Source organism: Acanthochromis polyacanthus, chromosome 15 (assembly GCF_021347895.1).
Source record: "Acanthochromis polyacanthus isolate Apoly-LR-REF ecotype Palm Island chromosome 15, KAUST_Apoly_ChrSc, whole genome shotgun sequence".
In the NCBI taxonomy this organism is placed as follows: Eukaryota; Metazoa; Chordata; class Actinopteri; family Pomacentridae; genus Acanthochromis; species Acanthochromis polyacanthus.
The window spans coordinates 23025646-23048174 of record NC_067127.1 but is presented as its reverse complement, the minus strand read 5'-3'; the positions used below and the strand labels follow the sequence as shown (position 1 = coordinate 23048174).

The following is a 22529-nucleotide window of genomic DNA, read 5'->3' as shown; positions in this document are numbered from 1 at the left end:
CACGTCCTACATGTCAAATTTCAATTAATTCATGTACAAAATACTGAAACATGCAGATGTTGTGTAAATTTACTTGTCCTGAGACTAAATCTAAAAAAAATAGGAGAGAAAAAAGTAAAAGTACCAAACAAGTCTGGAGTTCCCCCTAAAATGCCCTTTTTTGCTTATCCCACACACCTGATGATGAAACTGAGGCATTTAGGGATTAAATTGTTTTTTTAAATCGTAGCGTCGACTGCTAGTCTGCCTGTGATGTGTTTTGGAGACGTTTGTAACCTGCAGCCTCAACCAATCTATGTCCTGCCCTCTGAGACATCACTGCATTGTAATCTGCATTTGAGGCATTTGGAGGCTCATGTAAGCTGACTCCAGAAAACAACCTGGACGAACTCTCCCCTTCGAAACTGCATGAGGCTAAGCATGCACACTGATCATACTGCAACACTCACGCCCAAAAGCAAATCCTCAACTTGTGGCAAAGTAAAACAGTAAACATTACACATTATTTTTATTGCAAGGAGTGCGGCCAAAGTATAGCTCAGTTTTTGTTGTCAGAGCACTGAGATTCTGAATTCAAACCTGAAAAGCACAACGTCTCCAAGGAAGTCTGTGACAGGTGCGTGGCCAACATAGCAGCTCCGCACCCAACAGTGTTTTAGCACCAGGCAGTAAACTGAAGCAGTGAGAATGATAATAAAATGAACTGCTGCTTAGAATGTCACCAAAGAACCATTACCCTGACTGACTGCAAGAAATGCATGAAACAGTTATATACAGCTTTACATACACTACCATTCAAAATTTTAAAATGAAGATAATATTAAATGAATCAGAAATACAGTCTAGACATTGTTTATGTGGTAAATGGCTGATTTTTAATGGAATATCTACATAGGGGTACAGAGGAACATTTCCAGCAACCATCACTCCTGTGTTCTAATGCTACATCGTATTAGCTAATCGTGTTGAAAGGCTCATTGATGGTCAGAAAACACTTGTGCAGTTATGTTTGCACATGAATAAAAATGTGAGTTTTCACAGAAAACATGAAATTGTCTGGGTGACCCCAAATTTTTGAACGGTAGCGCATATGCAGCTTTATATATGCATAACTGGGAGACTGCAAAAACCTGATCAGAATCAAGTAAGCATGCTCTTCCATTACAAAATGCTTTTCAGAGCAAGAACACATTCATTCAAGTCTAAACTAGAGTGAAAACAAGCCCTTATCTAAGAAATGAAGCCGGGGCTTTTGTAGTATCACACACAGGGGAGGGATTTTTTTCAATAGCGCTCACATTAACAAACTCCAGCGCCACCTCCTCCTCCTCACCTCCCTCTAGGCACTCCCCAGCACTAAAACACATCTCTTTTTAGTAACACTTTAGTCCTCTAGTATCACTCTAGCTGAGTGACAGTATGTAAGCCGTGAAGCCTTGGGACTGCAGTGTTAAATGGGCAGAATGCAAGCGATGTTGTCCAAGGATAGGTACAGTGTTGTGCATGTTGCAGTCTGCCACTTTCGCACTTCGACTCACTCAAACATACACACATGCATAAATATATGCATACAGTTTGTGCTGTTGGTTCTTTCTCTGCCAGCAAAATAAACCAAGACCGAATATGTCATAATGGATGCAGCACTGATGTATGATGTATGAGCTGAGGAAGAAGAAAAAAAAAAAACAACACAGTGGTGGGTATTGTGTCTTTGAACCCCAAATCCTTTGAACCCAACTGACGCGATTTACGTCCGAAGTGTTCACAGTCATCACTCAGTCAAGAATGGAAAACACTGATGCCACATTACTGGAGGAGTAAATTCAAGTTTTCATTGCAGCAATCATTGGCATTCAGTGAGCACAAACGCCAGTACATCTGCTTGAAATTCATATTCATAAAGGATCTTATAAATTCACATCACTTCACAATTATCAAACAGCAGTTCATGGCTGTCTGTAAATTCTGGTTCCACAAATTGATAGCAGCTGATACAGCAAGACCTTCAATTGCGCAAATTTACCAAAATTAAAAGACACATTTTACAGGACATAAAAGGGAGTATAAGTATAACTCAATCTATGGCAACATTACACCATCTGTTTACATTAGCCAAAGCATGATGAGAAGTTTGCTGGGGAGATCATAAATGACTTGTAATAGACCCCAGAAGAAGGAGAGAAACAAACAAAACAAATACAAAATGTGCTGTTTTGTCTTGCACTATCCATCCATTTGACGATAATAAAAAAACTGAGCGTATACTCCTGTTTTTAAAGGGAGTGAAACATGCATTTGGTTAATAAAGACTACCATAATGTGTTGCCTGATGTGTTTAATGTGAAGGATTGAATCTTTTACTACATTTAGTGGAATCACAACAACAATGTGCAATATGTTGTTTGCCAGTTTACAAAACAACTGATTTACAAGCAATAAAATGAGATATTGAAAGCCGCTCCAATCAATATTTTTATAGCAACAATCGGTGAGATTATTGATGTGAAAGGAGGGAGCTTGCTGGACAAATTCACAGAGAATTGACGCCCGATTCTACATTCTCCCTCAGGTCCGCAGAGTTCTGCAGTGTCTGCGAGTTAATTGTCTTAGTTTTACAGCTCACAACTTCATCATTATGGTTCAGTCTCACAGCTCTCATCAGCATCCTTTCCAGCTGCAGAAAGCAGCTGTTGTCTGAGACATGGTGCTGATAAACCCACTGCTGACTACCTGCTCCGCACCAAACATCAGACGGAGGATGTTAGCAACTTGCTAGTGAATTTAGTGAAGCATTTAGCAGCTAACGAGCCGGATATTTACTACTGCAGTTAGTGGAGACCAAGGCAGAGCTGCAAATACTGGACTTTGTCAGAAACACGACTTTGAAGAAATGCTAATGCCACTCCATTGTAAAGTAGCACTCCTAATCTGCCAGTTTTAGGTGTGTGGGACCATTACACTGAACTGAAGCTGCATTACTTTCATTACATGGCATTGATCATCATTCAGCCATATAAACTTACCCTGTTGTCATGCTGCCCTTTTTTCTCCATTATAATTAACATGCATTAGTATGAAACCACTTCCATGTAACAGGGCTGCAGCCTATAATTTACAGGACCTCAGCAGCATGTTTGGAACGTGTCGGCAACCAATCAAACGGCTTGGCCGAAGCCACTCGTCGTATAATGTGTCATACTACGCCGTCCATAGCTTTATTGTCCCTTACATTTGGCTGAGCAGCGGGTGCGGGGTGAGAGAGCAGATGCAGAGTGAGGACAGTTTTATTCCCCCTGCCCGCTGGGAGATGGGGATGTGGAGGGTTGCCAGGTTAATGTACTTGACCCAATGAAAGCCCAGAGCAGAGCCTATGAAAACCCCTTCCAGGGAGGCCAGGAGCCGACCTGAATTATGGTCTCTTTACTGGATGGAGTTCAGTACCTGGGCCGCAGCACAGGCATCGACAACAGGAGCTTTAATTCTCTCTCCTCTTACACAGAGCAGTGAAGCCCGGCCCCAGAAACGCCTCATGGCTCTCTGCTGAGCGGCTGCTTCATTTACAGTTGGCTCACGTGCAGCCGGGGCTCCACTCCTCCATTTTGGGGAGTGGAGATTTCCAGCACGGGGTTATATAATTTCAAATGGTGACAGTGACTGTACAGATGACAAGGAGGGAGCTGAAACAGGGAAGTAATTAAAAGAATAGATGGTCTGGTAGTTCACACATTCTGGCAAATATGTTGGTATTGTCTCACCTATTTAGCCTATTTTTTGACAGCTGGATAAAAGCAATCATGTGGTGCCCTGCTCAAGGCTGCTTCAACCGGGCCAATGCCATATTTCACAAAGTGAATATGAGTGCATAGATTTACATTGCGAGAACTTGAGTTGACCCAGCCAACTGGAGGCAATCTCTTTTTCTTTCATCGTCAAACCAGCAGAGTGATTCCTATTTATGTGCACACACCGCTGCTTGTACTGTACATGCGAAGGTGGGTGAAAAAGCTGTGTGGGAAGGTTGTATGCTGAATAGTACGTCAAGCTCTCACTCAAAACATCTGCAAATAGTCCTTTGCCTGAGGTTCATCCTTCTAAAATAAGCACAATGTAGTTTGTAGCAAGGAGTTAAATTAATCTCATCTTATTTTATGCTACGGTGCTGCATCTGTCACTGTGTATGTATAGAGTCTGACCTTTTTGAAGGTGCATATCTTAAAACTGGTTCCTTGGATTTTTTCCATCGTCAAAAGATTTCAAACAACATTCCTGTAGACACTATGCTCCTGAAAGTTCAGTCAGAATAAATGTAAAAGAGGTCTGCCTCTCTCCCTGACTGGCATCTTTGAATATTTTTGTTGTTGTTGTTTTCACAAAGGAAATCTTATAAGGAACCATTCGTCTTTTGTACAGTGAGCTTGTACACACAGAAGCAAATTAAAAAGAACTGATTCTTTGAAGTCAAGATGTACTGAAAAAGTAAAGCAAAGAGATTGGTCATGTGATTCATATTTTGCACTTGTCCACTGTAAAATAATTGACCTTTTCTTGGAATTTAAGAGCTTTCAGTATTGAGTTCAACTAAAATTCCATTTTTGGTTTTGACTAAAGTGGATAAATTGAAGATATATGAGTTTATGGTGCATGTAGGTATACAGGTATATCATCCAGCATACACCAGGGCCACACACACTTGAGCATAGGTCTAATTTCATGTGCTTTCCTGCGTTTTTACTGATGTGATGTTCTGCAGTCTCTTCAACATTCCACAGTTCCATTACTGTAATACTGTTGCTCGCTCAGTGAATGCAGTCCGACCCTGAGTGATTTTGTATGTGTGGTTGATGATGATTGATCATGATGATGCTCCCCAGTTAAAATTCTCTGAATCAATAGCAAAAAAAAAAAAAACTTGCCTCTCCATTTCTAAATGTGGAGCTGACCTCACTCAGACAGACTATCTGATTTGATAACTGCCAAAAAACAGGCTTCAGAATTCTTGTAAAGGCTTTACTTCGAATTAAAAGAAATCAGCTTTAGTGTCACTTTAAATTTTACATATTCACCTCTTGTATTTACAGTGCAGTGTATAAAAGCTTGTTTGCTATGCACAACATCATGGCTCTCCTGTGGTTGTTAATCTATACGGCAGTAGCAAGGTAAGAGAAAAGGGCAATTTATGCAGACCTTGTGAAAGGCTGGCTTTAATCATACTTGAAGGGACTGATGGGCAATATACCTTGAAAGTGAATCTCAATGAGGGTTTTATTTTATGCTAAAGCACTAAACTCTGAGGTATGGTATGCACCTGCTAAATTTTTGTTTCTTCGTCTTTTTGGCAGCGCAATCCGCATCAGTCGGAAGGGATGGCATATGCTTCTCAACTTCTGTTTCCACACAGCGCTGACCTTCGCTGTGTTTGCTGGCGGCATCAATCGAATCAAATACCCCATCATCTGTCAAGCAGTAAGTGCATTCCCTTTTCATTCGTCCTACTCTCAAAGCTTTTCAAAAAATTGATTGTAAATGTCTATTCAGGTGTCAGCACCCAGGCCACTGAGTGCTCTGTGTGGACGTACAGAAACCCCGCTTCATGTGTGTTTCATGCTTTGGTCACTCTTTTCAGAAGTGGTGGCACAATGCGCAGCGATGATTCAGGCTTTCCCATCAGAAATGCACCCATTTGCCTGTGTCTGCTTTTGTTTCCTGGGGTTAGTGGTGGGCGTTGTGTTCCAAATTTTGTGGACATTTCACAAAGTGGCAGCATATAAAAGATTTTCTGGTCAATAGACTTCCGTACAAAAATGTTTGTCCATGGAATTTTAACCTTGCAGTTGCCACACTCCTCTTGTATTGAAGCTGCACTGTGTGTGTACTCAGCCTCTAACAAATGTACTGAATGGATTTCCTTCTGCATAAACATTTGCAAAGCTATTTTTGAATGTACTTTAAAATGTTGCGTGTGTGTCCCTGAATGCATGCCTGTGATATACAAAGGAGGGACACAAAACAGCTCCAGAAATGACAGTTTAATTTGCTTTTCTGTAGGTAGTGAAGAAGTTGGGGTCACTTAGAAATGTTCTTACTTTTAGAAGAAAAGCAGTTTTTTTTTCAATGAAGATAACATTAAATGAATCAGAAATGCAGTCTAGATATGGTTAGTGTGGTAAATGACTATTCTAGCTGGAAATGGCTGATTTTTAATGGAATATCTACACAGGAGGACAGAGGAACATTTCCAGCAACCATCACTCCTGCGTGCTAATGCTACATCATGTTAGCTAATGGTGTTGAAAGGCTAATTGATGATTAGAAAACAGTTGTGCAATTATGTTAGCACAAGAACAAAAATGGGAATTTTCGTGGATAACATGAAAGCAGTGTGCAAAGTTTGTGTGTGATTAATATCTTACATTTTCACGTTACCATGCTTACCAACGTATGCGTACCTCTTATTAGCAGTGCTTGCAGTATATCTCAGTCACTGTTTTGCCAAATTTTTAAACCGTCATGTGAAATATCTCAACATCTACTTCTGCAAAACACATTTTCTCTGCGCCAGTGTTGCAATGTGTGCCTGTGCAGTAGTCAAATTGAAGGAGCCGCAACACGAAGTATGGACAATTACATCAAAAATCATGCTACAACATGTCCTGCGCTATACACAAAAATGAACATGATTGTCGATAATATTGACTTTTAAAATTGGAACTCTCCACTAATATAAAACAAGCTATGTATTTAAAGTCCCTTGGTTTCAGTCTGGGTAACTCTGATAATAAACTCTGATTAGAATGCTTTATTTCATTCTTTACATGCTGCATTTTGGTCGCACACCTGTTTCAGCTCCTGTGCTGCAGTAACTAAGCGGAGTCTAGAGGCTTCTCTGTGCACAGCTAACTAACTGGCTTCTACTCTAGCCTGCATGTGGGGCGTCAAATTGTGATCTGTAAAATCTTTCAATGGGCAATTATTTAACAAGTTGTGGCTTGGTTTTGGTTTAGACTCTAGGAGATGCACTGTATATAGCAAAATTTCGTAGTCAGTTTTTTTTTAAAATATTGTGCAGCCTTTGTTTGCAGAGGATGTAATGGTTAGCCCATACTCTTTATTTGAAGCAGTTAGACAACTTGCCTTTTTATCAATGCCTAATCACCTCATGAATTCTTCTCATATAAATACAAAGCTAATGCATAATAAACTAAGACAGTGAATATGTTAAATATTATACTTGGTCAACATCAAGCATTTTGAGGCACAACTTTGCCAAAGTGCAGGCTGACAGAGAAACTACAATGACTGCACACTTTGATTCTGTCTTTCATTTGGTTGTTGATTGTTCACTTCAATTACGCATTCTCACTCTACTTACACAAAGGCGTCTATATGTCCTGTGAAGCAGTCCTCCTTACATGTGTTCATCATTCACATCATGAAAAATGCTCAGTGTTTGGTTTGAAAAATAGACGAAAGGCAAAAAGGCTTTGAAGCCTCTCTAGGTAGTCATAACTTTTCCAGGCTCACTGTGTCATCTACCGCTGCCTCTGATGATGGATATAGCGATGCTAGCCCCATCTTGTGAGACAAGCAGTGCACCACATCTGTGCAGCTGGACTTGGACTTTGCAATCAGTGTGTGTTCACATGGGTAATGCCTCTGTCTCGGCAGCCTTCAGACATGAATGAGTGAGCGAGACTCGTGGAGGGACATGGAGATTTGGGATGTCAGGGTAGATTTAGAAACGGGTCAGAGAAATGCTTTTGTGCCTACTGGCACTTGACTATTTTTAGGTTTTCATACAGGAAGAATGGAGGTGACAGAGTACTGCACCAGGTCGGGCACCTGTGGGTACCAGCTGGCTAACCTGCAAAAAGCTGTGTAATGTTGTAAAAGTGTTTTTCTACAAACCCATAGACATGGGTGAACTTTAACTAAATTGATTGATTGATTTCTTTATTTTAGTGTCTTGCACACAAGCATGCCCAACCCATTCATGGGTTTACAAGACACCAATATACCAGCATCGCAGCAATAGATCCAAAACACACATTATTCTGCCACTCAGTTGTCAAGCAAAATATGTTGCCTTTTATCCAAACCCTGGCAAAGCAACTCTTCCATGAAAAAGGTTCCGTTCTGAAACACAACTCAAGTTTTTCATGGTCATCCAACCAAAAGAAATCAAAATAAACAGAGGACATCTTATTGAAAAGTACCTCTATGATATCTTTGTATGCAGGACAGTAAAATTTAAAATGAACCTCATTCTCAGCTTCACCTAAACTTCACAGCAAACAAAGTCTGTCCTTCTCTGGAGTAGCACTAAAAATCCCAGTCTGTACAGCTAATGGCAATATTGCTGAGTGTATCTGTGCACACAGGGAACTGAATGTAGGTTGACAGTGACAGTGTTGTTGTTGTTTTTTTGCACAAACAAGTAATGAAAATGAATTTACAGTATTTTTAACATAAGCAACACTATTACCAAGCCTGTTCAGCCACCAGGATTTTTTTATTCTGAATATCAGTGACTCAACTTTCCTCCCCTTGCGGTGAAATAACAGGACATAACTGGTGAGCTAACTATGGTTAATTCATGTTTCTTAATATTTTGTTATAACAGATGAGGCTGTTATAATCTAATGGGCCTATAAAGTCTTATTAACTGACCTTAATTTCAAAATCAGTTCAAAGAACCTTTAAGAAACGCAGGCAGTTTTATTAAACTGAATCCTTAACTGCCCTATTTTGTATGATTCTCTTGCGGTCTGAAAGATCCACATCATCAGTTGGTTCAGTTTAATTAAAGCAGTTTATGAGCCAATGTGAGAAAGCTGCAGCGCTGCCGTTTTGTACATGTTAAGCGACAAGCTACTGTTAGACATTAGTTATGCGTAAGTGTGGTGGTCTGTTGGGCAAGTAAAAGCACAGAACTTCAAGGTGAGTGAGTGTAGTCTGTGTGTTTAACCAGGGGTCAGAGATATTGACCTTCTGAACTTCAAGCAGTTTCTGTTAGATTTCTGCTCCTGTAACATTTTTACTCACTGTGGGCTTTTCTTTCACTGCAGTACAAAGCCCTGCACCTCTATGGAAACAGCACAACCATGACCAGAAGTAGGCAGAACTTAGAAATGTCTTTTTTTTTTTATTTACATTTACAGCCTGCAGTTCAAGGGGGAAAAAAATGTTAAAATTTTAACCACAGGACTGTTGGTCTCATCTAAGTCACTCACTGCTTCACAACTGCACCAAAAATTCAGTTTTTAAATTTTTTTTTGGACGAATAGTTTTATTTTTGGTGAGTTATTAAATAGGGCATATAGAATAAAGTGATTTTAATGAAATATCGCTGGAATATTTGACAATTTTTGCAGTTTTTAGACTTTCTCACTCTGAAAAGTGGTGTTTTTTTTATTGTTTTATTTAAACTGATTTTGGGGTTCACAGGTTAACGGAATTAAACTTTGTCAGAAAGCGGATTCTTTGGTACTGTTAATGAGGAAAAAACACTCGGAGACAAGGATGACCCAGAGTCAAAATATTCATTTAAGAATATTTAGTAAAAACGCATTGGATAGTACAGAAAATACATGCATGCAGACTCCATGTTGATCTAGCTGGCATCAGACTGACATAAACTAAGACAATATTCCTCTGCATGCAGCTGTTCACAACAAAGAGCGAATTCTAAACTATTACATGAGTTTTTAACTAAGAAGCTGTTGTCTTCTGATTGGTTCACACTGCCGGATGTCTTCAGTCTTCGTCCAACCACAGCCGTCTTCACCCTGTATTGAGAGTACTTTGCATGTGTGTGTATGTGCCTGCCTGAGGTGTGACTTCCTGTGAGCTTTACACAGACTACAACTCAGCTTTCTGCAGACAACAGGTCTGAGCTTCTTGCTCAATTTATGCTGAGCTTTGAGTTTTATTAATTCAGCTTATTAAATTTATATTTCATAATAGTACAACAATATCAATAAATTCATTATTTGTATAAGGCAGATTAATCTGATTTTATCCCTATTTTAATCTAGGATCCTCATAGGTTAATATAGGATTTCTATGCCTGTCCCCAATTTACTGTTAATTTAAGACATTGTTGATTACATTTTCTTTTAAGTATTTTTCTTATGAACATTATATTTTAATCTTAATTCCCCAATATTGTTTTATGGTTTAATACTTTAACTTTTATTCTTGTTTAAACATCTAGCTGTTGTTTGAACCTTTTGCCCTCTCTCTGTCCTCTGTGAGTACGTGACAAGTTGCACATCTCTGTAACCGCAGACCCCCCTCTTTCTTCCAGGTATTGCATAGTTTTAACGGATGTTCTTTATTTTTAATTTTAAAACTGTCACCTGTCCTCGCTAAACTGCCATCCTAGATGTTATTCTTATTTCAGTTTTTCAGTTTGAAGCGATGGGGAGAGTTTTCCCCTCAGCTCTTTGAAAGGTCAGTTGTAACCACAAGCCTTTAGTCAAGTGGAGCATCAAGCATTTACCTTAAACACACTTTCCTTTAAGTTAGATGTTGAAACCTGCACAACCTGCTTAGATCAACACTTTTCCAGGTTATGAGCTAGAACTCAAACATGCATTCATAAGCACTTTATTACATTTGATTATAGGGTTAATACAAGTTGCAAGCACACATAATATGATCAACGAAGGTTAATGATGAATGTAAGTAATAAGTAAAAGAGTAATTAAATGATGATTGTAAGTAATGAATAAAAGTAATAACATGATGATCATGAGTAATAAGCAAAAGTAATTAATATGATGATTGTAAGTAAAAGTGATAAAATGATGATCATAAGCAATAAGTAAAAAGTAATTAAAATGATGATTATAAGTGATTAGTAAAAAAGTAATGAAATGATGACTGTAATTGATAAGCAAAAGAGTAATTAAAATGATTATAAGTAATAAGCAGAAAGCAATAAAAACATGATAGTTTAATATATATGTAAAATGAATATTCCCCACAACTTTCAGTACTGTTTGTGGAGGCACATACCTGCAAGTTTCCAAAACTGAATCATAAACTATAGCAGCACCTTAAACTATATTAATTTATAATTTCTGTAGTAAATACAAAATGTTTGTTACAAAAACAGACATTCACATCGTTGCGGTTGTACACTTCTTGATGTGTAACACTGAAGTGATTTTGACGTAGATGTAGGGTGAAGGCAGGGGACACCCTGGACAAGTCACCAGTTTATCACAGGACTACAAATAGAGATAAAAAAATCACACTCATTCACACCTGCGGGCAATTTAGAGTTACCAGTTAACCTCAGCATGCTTTTGGACTGGGGGAGGAAGCCAGAAAACCCAGACAAAAACCCGCACATGAACAGGGAGAACATGCAAACTCCATGCAGAAAGAGCCGGGGAAGGCAGGGACGTAAACCGGGGATCTTCTAACTGCAAGGCAAAATGCTAACCACCAAGTCACCGTGCTGCCCAGCAAAGCAATGTGTTTTTTCTTTAAATTTTTTATATGGTTAGAAGGCCATACAGCCCTGGTGGACTCCCTTTCCATACGATTGATAGCTGAACCTGCTTAGGCTGTGAGCATGAAACATCAGCTGCAGCAGAGCATCCTCCACTGTCATCTCACCTCAGCAGGAGGGCGTTTACTGTATGTAGCCACAAAGAGATTGATGTACACCTCTTTTCTACTTTTCACTCACACTTTCTACTGCCTTCAGTCACTCCCAGTTTGTATCAGTGGGCCCTGCTTACTCACCTTGTGTGTGTGTGTGTGTGTGTGTGTGTGTGTGTGTGTGTGTGTGTGTGTGTGTGTGTGTGTGTGTGTGTGTGTGTGTGTGTGTGTGTGTGTGTGTGTGTGTGTGTGTGTGTGAGCTGCGGTGCGTTTTGGACCCCACTGCCTCTTCTGCTGTCACAAGCACTTTAGGTGGCCCCTTGTTCCACAGCGTAAAGACTCCACCTCTACATGCTGAAATGCAGCCAGCTTTTTCCTGAGCTGTCGAACTGGAGACTTGGTGACAGGCAAATCTTAAAAAAGTCACCGCGCGTGTCAGAGACGTCAAGTCTTCACCCCACAACGGTAACTGACACAAAATGGCTGGTGTTTGTGGTAAAAACACAGCTTCTCTCAACTCGCCTGCTCCCTGCCTTGTAACATCACTTTTAAAGCCTTTACTATATATAATTAACAGTTCACTCCCTCCTCTGCATTAGGCAGAGGACAAAAAAAAGTGAATAAATTGAACCTCAGCGGCACTGACGGCAGCATACACAAACGTTTGCCAACTTTCATCAAGCTCTGACCTCTGACCGATGATACTGCTGACAGTCCAGAGTGATTTTAAATGATGAGTAGAGTAAATTCAACATCCCTTCTGATTGGACAAAGGCATATATTCAATCTTGAAGGCAAGATGAGTCATCATAAATGGTTTACATGCTACAAAAGAAAACAGAGAATTTTGGTGCATTAATATAACTTAGATTTAATATATGATCTTACTGGCATCAAGACATACGGTAATCATTTTCCAGTTATTCTTCAAAAAACATGTTTTTTGATATCATTCCATTTAAATTTTTTAAGTTGACTTTCATGCTTTTAAAGAAATTGTAATATCTGTATTAGTACCCCACCCTCTTTGTCACTGGTAATATCATACAAGAGGTGATGAAGTAGACAAACTTGGAGGGACGGAGAGCAGCGACAGAGTGGAAAAATGTCAACAAAATAGATGTTGACATTCTTCTGTTGCTGTTCTGTGTAGTATTCTTCTTTTCCGATTAAAAAAATGTACACAAGCTGTTGCAAAATGAAAAATAAACGTATTTCAAACGCAAAATCATTCCTGTGCAGACAAAAATGTAAAACCAACAAGTAATACAAATTATTATTCTTAACCAAAATGACAAAACTGGTGTAAAAATGTTGATTCTTGTCATTTTTGACCCACTTATGGAAAAGTGTAGAGTCCAGTTAAATGGGTTAAATGTGATTTATTAATTCCTGAATGTGCATTCGAGTAGAACAAATCAATAATTTTTGCACAAGATCAAATATGTATGGAGTCACAGGAGTGCCAAATCAAAATATAAATAAATAAATGTGGAAATATAAAGAGAAATACATAATTAAATAAATAAATGTGGAAATATAAAGAGAAATAAATAAATAAATGTGGAAATTTAAAGTGAAATAAATAAATAAATGAATGTGGAAATATAAAGAGAAATAAATAAATAAATAAAAAGGAAAATTTTGTCTTTGCTTTTACCTTTTCTGTTTTTTCCTTTTATTTATTTATTTATTTATTTCTCTTTATATTTCCACATTTATTTAATTATTTATTTCTCTTTATATTTCCACATTTATTTATTTATTTATATTTTGATTTGGCACTCCTGTGACTCCATAAATATGAAGCACCTCGATGGCACAAATGAGTAGTTTTTGTGCAAAATTTGTTAAAACTCAAAGCACTAAGTAGCCCCCCCTTAACAAAACAATCTGTATTTTCTATGCCAGTGATAAAATATGATTCTTATATGGGTCATTTTTGACCCACTTATGGAAGCGTGTAGGGTCCAATCACTCGTGGATCTTAGAGTTAAATAAAGTTGAACTTAAAATCAGCCAGTGTGATGACAGCATTTTTAAATCTGCTGTAGTTCCTACCATTTATAACGTGCAAAGTTTCCCAAGTTCAGAGTTTACCTGTAATGAAGCACAAAGCACAGTGATGAACTGCACCAAGATACTTTAAGGTAGAGCGAGCAGTACGAGACTAAAGGATGTCTCCACAGTCGAGCACAGACATGATGGTTGGTAGCACAATCATTTTCATGTCCTCGTGACAACATGCTTAATTTTACTCTAAGAAATCTATTGTTGTCTTTAGTTTCTGTGCCAGTTGTTCCACATGGTTTTTTAAAGTGCTGCTGGGCAAATGTTAGTTTTATTATCAGTCAGTGTATGGTTTGGCAGGGAGATCAGCTGGAATTATGGGTATTTAAAACAAGAATTAAACACATTTTGTCACTTAAGATTCTGCAGAGAAGACTGAAGAGTTTCAAAGCCAGATAAATATCTTGAATTGACTTGAGTTGAAGAGGATCTAGATGCATACAAATGATTAAACATGAGTTTGTGACAAATATTATTACATACCAAGAGATATATTTACAATTTACACTGTGACACATCAAAAAACTGCTTTTAAATTGTTGTCTTGTAATCAGATCCTTTGGATAGATGCATCCTTTCCTTTTTATGAGCTCTGTCATACATTTTGATTGTTTATTAGAAAACAAAAATGTATTTATTACATTTAGCTGTTGTTCCATATACAAATGCATTTTACCAGCACAACCATTAAATCACATACAACCAAACAGTTGTATGATTAACCAGAAAAGGCTGGCACTGATTTCATAGTAGTTTAAGATTTAGTTGCATCTGTTTATATGTAAATTAAGAACCTGCTTGTGTTTTTCTAAGTTAAAGTTTGCATGATCTAGGTGTAGCTGTGGATTTAGTTGGCATTTTTGTAATGGCTCTTAGAACTGCAGGTTTGGAACCTGCTTTATAGAAGCCTGGAAATAAACAATGTGAGACTAACCCAGAGCCTGCATCCCACAGAAATACCAAACGCTGGATGGACACACTGTGATGTCTCAGCTAGGTGGATGTCCTGAGTCGAACAAAGATGCTTGAAATGCACACACCTTCTCAATCAATGCTTTTTATTTATTTGTATTGCTTTCTACATTATACATTGATACTGAAGTTTAACAGTTTTTTTGTTTACCACATAATCCCATAGGCTACACAGTGGCATAGTAGTTAGCACTTTCGCCTTGCAGCAAGAAGATCCTGGTTTGAATCCCGGCCTGGGATCTTTCTGCATGGAGTTTGCATGTTCTCCCTGTGCATGCGTGGGTTTTCTCCGGGTACTCCGGCTTCCTCCCACAGTCCAAAAATATGCTGAGGTTAATTGGTCACTCTAAATTGCCCATAGGTGTGAATGTGAGTGTGATTGTCTGTCTGTATATGTAGCCCTGTGATAGACTGGCGACCTGTCCAGGGTGTCCCCTGCCTTCACCCGAGTCAGCTGAGATAGGCTCCAGCACCCCCCACGACCCTAGTGAGGATAAAGCGGTGTATAGAGAATGGATGGATGGACATAATCCCATATGTGTTTTTATTATTTTTGATGTCATCAGTATTAATCTAAAATGTATACAATAATTAAGTAAAACCACTGAATGAGAATGTGTGTCCACACTTTTTACTGGTAGTGTATGTCATTTAAATATCTGTTGTCTTCTCAACTTTGTCAAAGCAGAACTTAAACCACTAATTTCAGTTTCAGTCATTTGAGGGTTACATTACAAATTCCTGTTAAACTCTATAGAAGTTCTTGTATAATTAAGCATGGCAGTCCTGCCAGCATAAGCAAAATTAGCAACATGGAAAACAAAAACAAAAGAGTATTTGGCCTACGGCTATTTTACTAATTTTTTCTGTTAAATTGTTCAATAAATCAAAGAACATGCTAATGAGATATTGTGCCATCCTAATGTGAGTACTTGTCTGAGCTTGGCCACCCTGACAACAATCATCTAGCTCAGCCTGTACGTAGCACACAAACTGTTTATCTGGCAGAACTTTTTGCAGAAACTTTACATCTTCTTTATTGTTCCCATACAGATACTTTTGAACATCTATATTTTGTCAGTCAGTGTCAGTGCAGAGTTGTTGAGCTATATAACTTAGCTGGCCCTGCGATTGTTCTTGAACTTATTTAGCATTCATTCAATTTATCTAACTTTGTCCCCGGGCTTTTGAATAGTTTTTGATGCTCCTCCTTTACCCAATCACCGCTAACAGGATATTCCTCTGCAGATTTGGGCAGGAGCCCAGATTGTCTGCAGCTCCGCTGGGACGGAGGCAGGCCCCACCAGACACAATTTGGGATAATTATAGAACTGCTTGAGGAGATGTGTGATCACACGATGCATATACACCGTCAGATGCTCTCACAGACACACACAGTGTCTGCTGAGTACTGTGTACTCCCCCAATCACCCCGCCACCCCTCTTTACGCACACATACACTCCCTTCTCCTCTCCCAGGAGGACAAATAAGTACATGCTCTCCCTCCAACAGAAAGAACTTCAAGGAGCTCTGAAACTAGCTCTGGCAGCTCTCACAGCACTTCAAGCAGGCACTCCCCCACCCAGCTCTCCACCCCCCCACCCCCACCCACCCCCCTCACCATCTCCACCTGGATTCTGTGCTCATCTTCCTGTTCTCTATCTGTATGCCACTCCTCAGGCTTGCACCGCCCCCCTCCTTGCCCACTGTGGCGCTGTCGCTATGCAGCATCCGATGTCTTTACGGACTCAAAGTCAAAGTCATCTCTAATCTCTGTTTCTATCTTTTCTTCAAACAAGTCGAGCTTTATCGTTGAATTCAGCAACACCCCAGCTGTCACACCGTATCGGCGGTTTGCCTGCATTAAACATCACGGCAACTTACAGTACACCCTTGTTTTCCCCTCCACTTACCTCGTCTTACCTCAGACCATCAATATGTAGATTACACATCACACTTGATTGTTCTGTGAGTGTGACCGGCGTTAAATAACCTATTAATTTAGCAAAGAACTTGGCTGAGGATGTGACCTAGATCTGAGGTTACACCCAACTGTCAGCTTAAAGATGTTATACAGAGGATTTCCTCATTAGTGTACCACTGTGAAATTAGTTGTGACGGCAAACGCTGAGAAAAAAAAAAAAGACATTACAGTGTCTGCAGCGATATTCTTTGTACTTCCATTGGGTCCAATTTGAGTGTTCCTGAGCTCATTTTCCCACATGTAAAAGGCTTCCGGTAGACTGGTTACTTATGCATCAAAAGCAATGGGGAGTCGTTATAATGAATATGCCATAGAAGACAGCTAAGAGGGACTGTTGAATGTAGCACTGTTAGCATACGCTAAAATTCATCTGACAGTGTTATCTAAACAGAAAATGCCACAGTATACTCAAGCTAAATAGCCCCACTCTAAATGAGCACTTAAAAAAAACCGAGGTACCACAGGCAATGTGGAAAATGATGCATTTTAGCTAAATCACACACAAGCAGATCAAACAAGGCTCTTCTTTTATGAGCAAACAAGTTAACATTTGACTTCTTTTTGAATGACTGAATAACCAAGTGTAAGGGAATCCATATTCCTATAGAAACCTCAGGTTTATTGTTCAAATAGACAGCGCCCTCCATAACTATTGGCACCCCTGGTTAAGATGTGTTGAAAGCCTAAAAATGAATTCAATTTTTATTGCAGAATCATACTCTCACACTGGAAATTGTTGAAAAATGTGTTATAGGAGAAGATTAGGTGCTGTTTTGTTGGCAAAAGGGGGTTGTAGAAAGTATTAACATCAGGATTGCTTATAGTAGTGGCACACATGATTTGATGTAAAAGAATTATTTCTTAATGTGTGATTTTTTTTCATCACTGAATAAATACACTTGAATTAAAGGTTGGATTTTCCTCTTTTTTCATTGTGGTTCTATATTATTTAGAAAAAAAACTGAATTTATTAGAAGCTAAAGAACACATCTTAACCAGGGGTGCCAATAATTATGGAAGGCGCTGTAACTTCTCTACAGCTGCTTTGCACAGTCTGTTCTCTTTTTTGCAATCATTTAAACTCTCTGGTGCTGTTCGGCAGTGTTTAGTAGTTAATTGTTTGGTGCACATTGTTGTACTGTTCATACCTGTAAGGTACTGTTTTGCATTTTTAGTGGGGTGTTGTTTTTGTGCTGCTTGGCGAGGTCTGGCAGCTCTGTTTCACTGCATCTTCTTCTCTTGGCGTCTTTCCTTCTGATTAAACTGAATATGTCATGCTTCGTACTGCGCTGTTGTGTGCATCTATAATGTAACACTGGATCTAAGCCTGCAGGATGCTACAATTGACTTAAATATAAAGATTTCTGCTTTTCAAATGCCACTTTATAAGCTTGTTTAATCTTGGTCTTTTTTATATGCTAGAAAATATTATATAATGAGCAAAACAAGCAGTCGGCATCACTGTAGAGCAGGGGTGTTGAACATGTGGCCCGCGGTCCAAAATCGACCCACTAGAAAGTTCACTCCAGTCCGTGGAACACCTTTGTAATTACAGAGAAGACACTAACTGCCGATTGTAAATTTGTAAAACTAGAAATTTAAAATAATTTCTAGATTATGACAACTTGTTTTGATCATTAAGTAAAAAACTCATTGTTCTTTTGTCAATTTTTGTCACATTTTTATAATATTTTTCCTGTTTTTGTTGTTTTTTTGTCTCGCTTTTGCAGTTTGTCTCATGTTTTTGTCATTTTGTTTCTTGTTCTGGTCATTTTGTGCTTCCTTTTTGTCTCACTTGTGTTTTTTGTCATATTTTTGTAATTGTGTTTTGCGTTATTGGTTGTTTTGTGTAGTGTTTTTGTCTTTTTGCATTTTTTTTGTCTCACATGTGTTTTTTGTTTATTTTTTGTCGTTTTGTTTCTCGCGTTGTGATTTTTTTGTCTTGTTTGTCATGTATGTAATTATTTGTCTCGTTTTTGTCGTTTGTAGATTTTTTTGTCGCTTTGTAACTTTTTGTCAATTTTTTGTCAGCTTTGTTTTATGTTGTTTGTCTCATTTTTTTTGTCAGTTTGTTTCTCGTTTTTGTCGTTTTGTGTCAAAAACGTGACACCGTTTTGATCCTAAAGTAAAATACTAAATTATTCAGTTGCAGTTACCTGTTAGTAAATGTTTTGTGCCATTGTAGATACTCTGATCTATAAGTTATAATGTGTAAATGATAAACTGAGGCATAATATTGGTAAAACTGAATTTATTTTTCGAAGAAATTTTATGTTGAAATTATAATAATGTTTTAGTACAGAGATAATTCCTTAAATGTGGACTTTTTCAGGCACTAAAACAAAGGGAAATTTTGGAGCTGTCACTGTTTATAGGTTATTATGCTCTGAATTTACTGGTCCGGCACGCTAGAGATCACAGACACCCTTGCTGTGGAGCATTTCCACCTTAAAACTGCAGTGATTGCAATCTCCAAAACACAGAGTCAGGGCTTTTTGTATTTTTCTGCTCATCCTCCTGGTTTCCAGGTTGATGATGTGTGGCTAAATTACTCCCTGCATTACAGTTTGCCACTGTGTAGCATAGATTAGACTGCAACTCACAATTATTTTTATTGTTGATTAATCTGTCATTTATTTTCTCTGTTAATCAGTTATTTTAAAACATCTGAAAATGTGGAATTGTCAGTTTCCAAAACATGACGTCCTCAAATGTCTTGTTGTGTCCACAACCACCAAAAGGTTCTCATTTACTGTCGTAGAGGAGTAAAAAAATACTGAAAATTTTCACATTTAAGAGGCTGGAATCAGAATAAAATGTATTTCTTTTAGTTACAGCTGAGCAGTTTGCTAAATGTGCAATGTTGATACACAGAAATGAGGGGAAAAAAAGAAGAAAAAGATCAATGACACAATTAATTAAAACATCTCAATAGCTCAATGTTAAATTTCATGTTTCTCTTTCCCCTGAAATTATGGTAGTGTTTATTTATCCTGACATTAAACACTGAAAGTGAGCTTTCCAATAAGAATATGTGTATTAAAAACAGACATCTCATATAGTTGTTGGTTGATGCATAAACCATTCTTAAAATAAAGTTTCTTTCAGAGATGTTTGTGATAAATAATCTTGCATTTCTATCCTTACTCGAAAAATACAGCTGACTGATTTTCAGTCCTGCAGTTTTTTTTTAAGAGATCAGCAGTAAACAAAGTCTAAATATAGATTGTGGGAAAACTTACAGAGCAGGGGGAAGTCTTTTTTTCAGCCTTGAGTAATCTTGCTGTCAGACCGCATATGACTCCAAACTTGGTTAACATGGTGTGGAGTCCTGCATGTAGCCTGACAGGCAAAACCCAGTCCATTAAAAGTAATTGAAGGTGACCAAATGAGAGTATTAGCATTTTTATGACCTCAGATTATAGATGGATGGTCGGAGGACACTATTTAGAGAGGGCAGTAATATGAGTTTAAACAGTGATGGGAATGTGTCCTCTTGGTGCAAGGAAAGATTAGGCTCCAACAAAAGATTTTAAAAGATTCCCTGTCATGTGTTACAGTGATAGCTAGTCCACATTTTCCTGCAGGTTTTAGTTTAGCGAATCTAAAGTGCAGAAAGGGGCACGACAATCCTTTTGCGCTGATTCCTCTTTGAGTTTCCCATAATATTCACATTCTGCATCTGCGCCCACTGAATCCTGATCTGACTTGTATCAAACATGACATCTCTGTCTTTGTTTCATCTTTGTCTTGTCACATCTGCTGCTGTTTAACACAAATGATCATGAAAGGCCACTTACCTGAGAGCACTGCCAAGCTAACCACACCTAACATGATGTATGTGTGTAGGGATGGTTGCAAACCCTGTGCACTGATATTTCAGGAAGAAACATGACTGTTGACAAGTACAAACTTGATCTTACTTATTTTTGTGAACTCACATTTATGCAAAATGACTCACAATACTCTTTGACTTTGACAATTGATCCAGTTTTATGGTGTGCTGTTTCATTTATTTATGCCTCAATGAAATCTCTAAGTGGTGCCAGAGAGACTTTTAGGTGGTGGGAGCTGCGACTGTTTTAATGGGGACACGCTGATCAGACTTTCTGGGGCTGTTTCCAGTTCCTGGTTTGTTAACTGTGTGATCATTGTGCTGCTCACTCATCCGATCACTGACTGAAATTTTGTATTTACCCAGATTCTGTGCCAGCAAAGGCATGTCAGGTGAAAGGACAGACCAACACTGGTATTTTCAAAAATATTTCCAAACATTCTTTTCTCCTATTTTTTTTTTTTAGATATGGTATCAAGATGAGTACATTTACACGACTGCATGCTTTAGTATTTTGTGCATGGATTATATGAAATTGATGGGTGGAACGAAAAATGTCTTCCAATTCTGGAATCACCCATAGACTTCTTTAGCCAGGTGGCTCTCAGTGTCAGTGGAACTTTTTTCAAATTTCTGCCTCATCAGCGTCACAGTAGTTTAAAATTGCATTATTTCAGTGGGTTTGATAGTTCCATTGTCGCTAATTGTCTCTGAATGCTGATCTTGACTGTATAAAAGTCAAACCATCAATCGAAACCAAATGCTAAAAGTTAACTGGGACTGTAATTTCAAAATAATGCAAAAATACTTTGTATCTAGCAGAGATCTTTGTTTTATCAAACGAATAACAGGCAGCACTTATGCACACCTTCGTGAATAAAACTGCGACCTTTAAATCTATTAGGCTCTAAGCACGTATTTTTATGCTGCTAAGTCATAGTGTATTTCTCTGGCATGCTTCAGATATCACCAGATTAAAGTTCTCTGGTGGTTTTGAAATTCGTGTTGTCTTTTAGAAAAAAATAGATCAACTCAAAGCCAGAAACTGTAGAAATTGAATGAATCATTCAAGTTTCAAATTCCTGACAATCCTTTAAATTCCTCATCAGTAACTGTTTTACCAAAAACTTTAAACATATTTAAGCTTAAAATGATGATGATATTATATCCAAATTGCTTAATGAGAAAATGAAGCAGGAGTAAATGAAATACCCAGAAACTGCTTTGAGGTCAGAAAATTCATCTCCCCCCACACAATTCTGAAAAGATGTCTCTACTGCCATCATTAATGGTGAGGTACATGTAGAAACAATGTCTTTATAAATGTTTTTTCCTTGATATAAAGGCTAATATAACATTGCCACTTGCTTTAGAGACTGGGAGGTTTAATGATACTCCATAGAAGGACAGACTTTGTTTGCTGTGTAGTTTAGATGAAGCTGAGAATGAGGTTCATTTCTTGTTTAATGTCCTGTATACAAAGATATCATAGAGGTACTTTTCAGTTAGATGTCCTCTGTTTATTTTGATTTCTTTTGGTTGAATGACCATAAAAAGAGTTATGTTTTAGAAGGGGAACCTTTTTCATGGCAGAGTTTCTTTGCTGGGCCTGAGATAAAAGGCAACATATTTAGTTTGTGAACTGAGCAGCAGAATAATATGTGTTTTGGATCTATTGCTGCAATGCTAGTATATTGGTGTCTTGTAAACCCATGAGGGTTGGACACGCTTGTGTGCAAGACACTAAAATAAAGAAATCAATCAGTCAATCAATCATATATATAAAAAAATATATAATCTGCAAATGTTATATCAACTGATGGAAGATCTGGGTAGCTTTGGACAATACTGGAAAAACAAGAAGGTGGCAGGTTAGCTTTTATAATGACCAAGATAGGAGTGTAAAAGTGGAGGTAATGAAATTACCCTGAAAATGACCTGTGGCTCAGAGGGTTAACTGGGTTAGTTATTTATTAGTTCTGGATGTGATATATGCAGTTTGACAGCTCAAGTGCGGACTGCATCTGTGTGATTAATATTTAGAAAAACTGCCA

The 22529-nt window shown here is 38.2% G+C and overlaps 1 protein-coding gene across 1 annotated transcript in view; it reads left to right on the top strand.

The window, feature by feature from the left end:
• LOC110967819 (adhesion G protein-coupled receptor A3) overlaps positions 1–22529 on the top strand; it is a 228203-nt gene that overhangs the window by 186621 nt on the left and 19053 nt on the right. Inside the window, 1 exon segment of the mRNA XM_022217540.2 lies at positions 5340–5463. Within this exon segment, the coding sequence (XP_022073232.2) occupies positions 5340–5463 (124 nt within the window).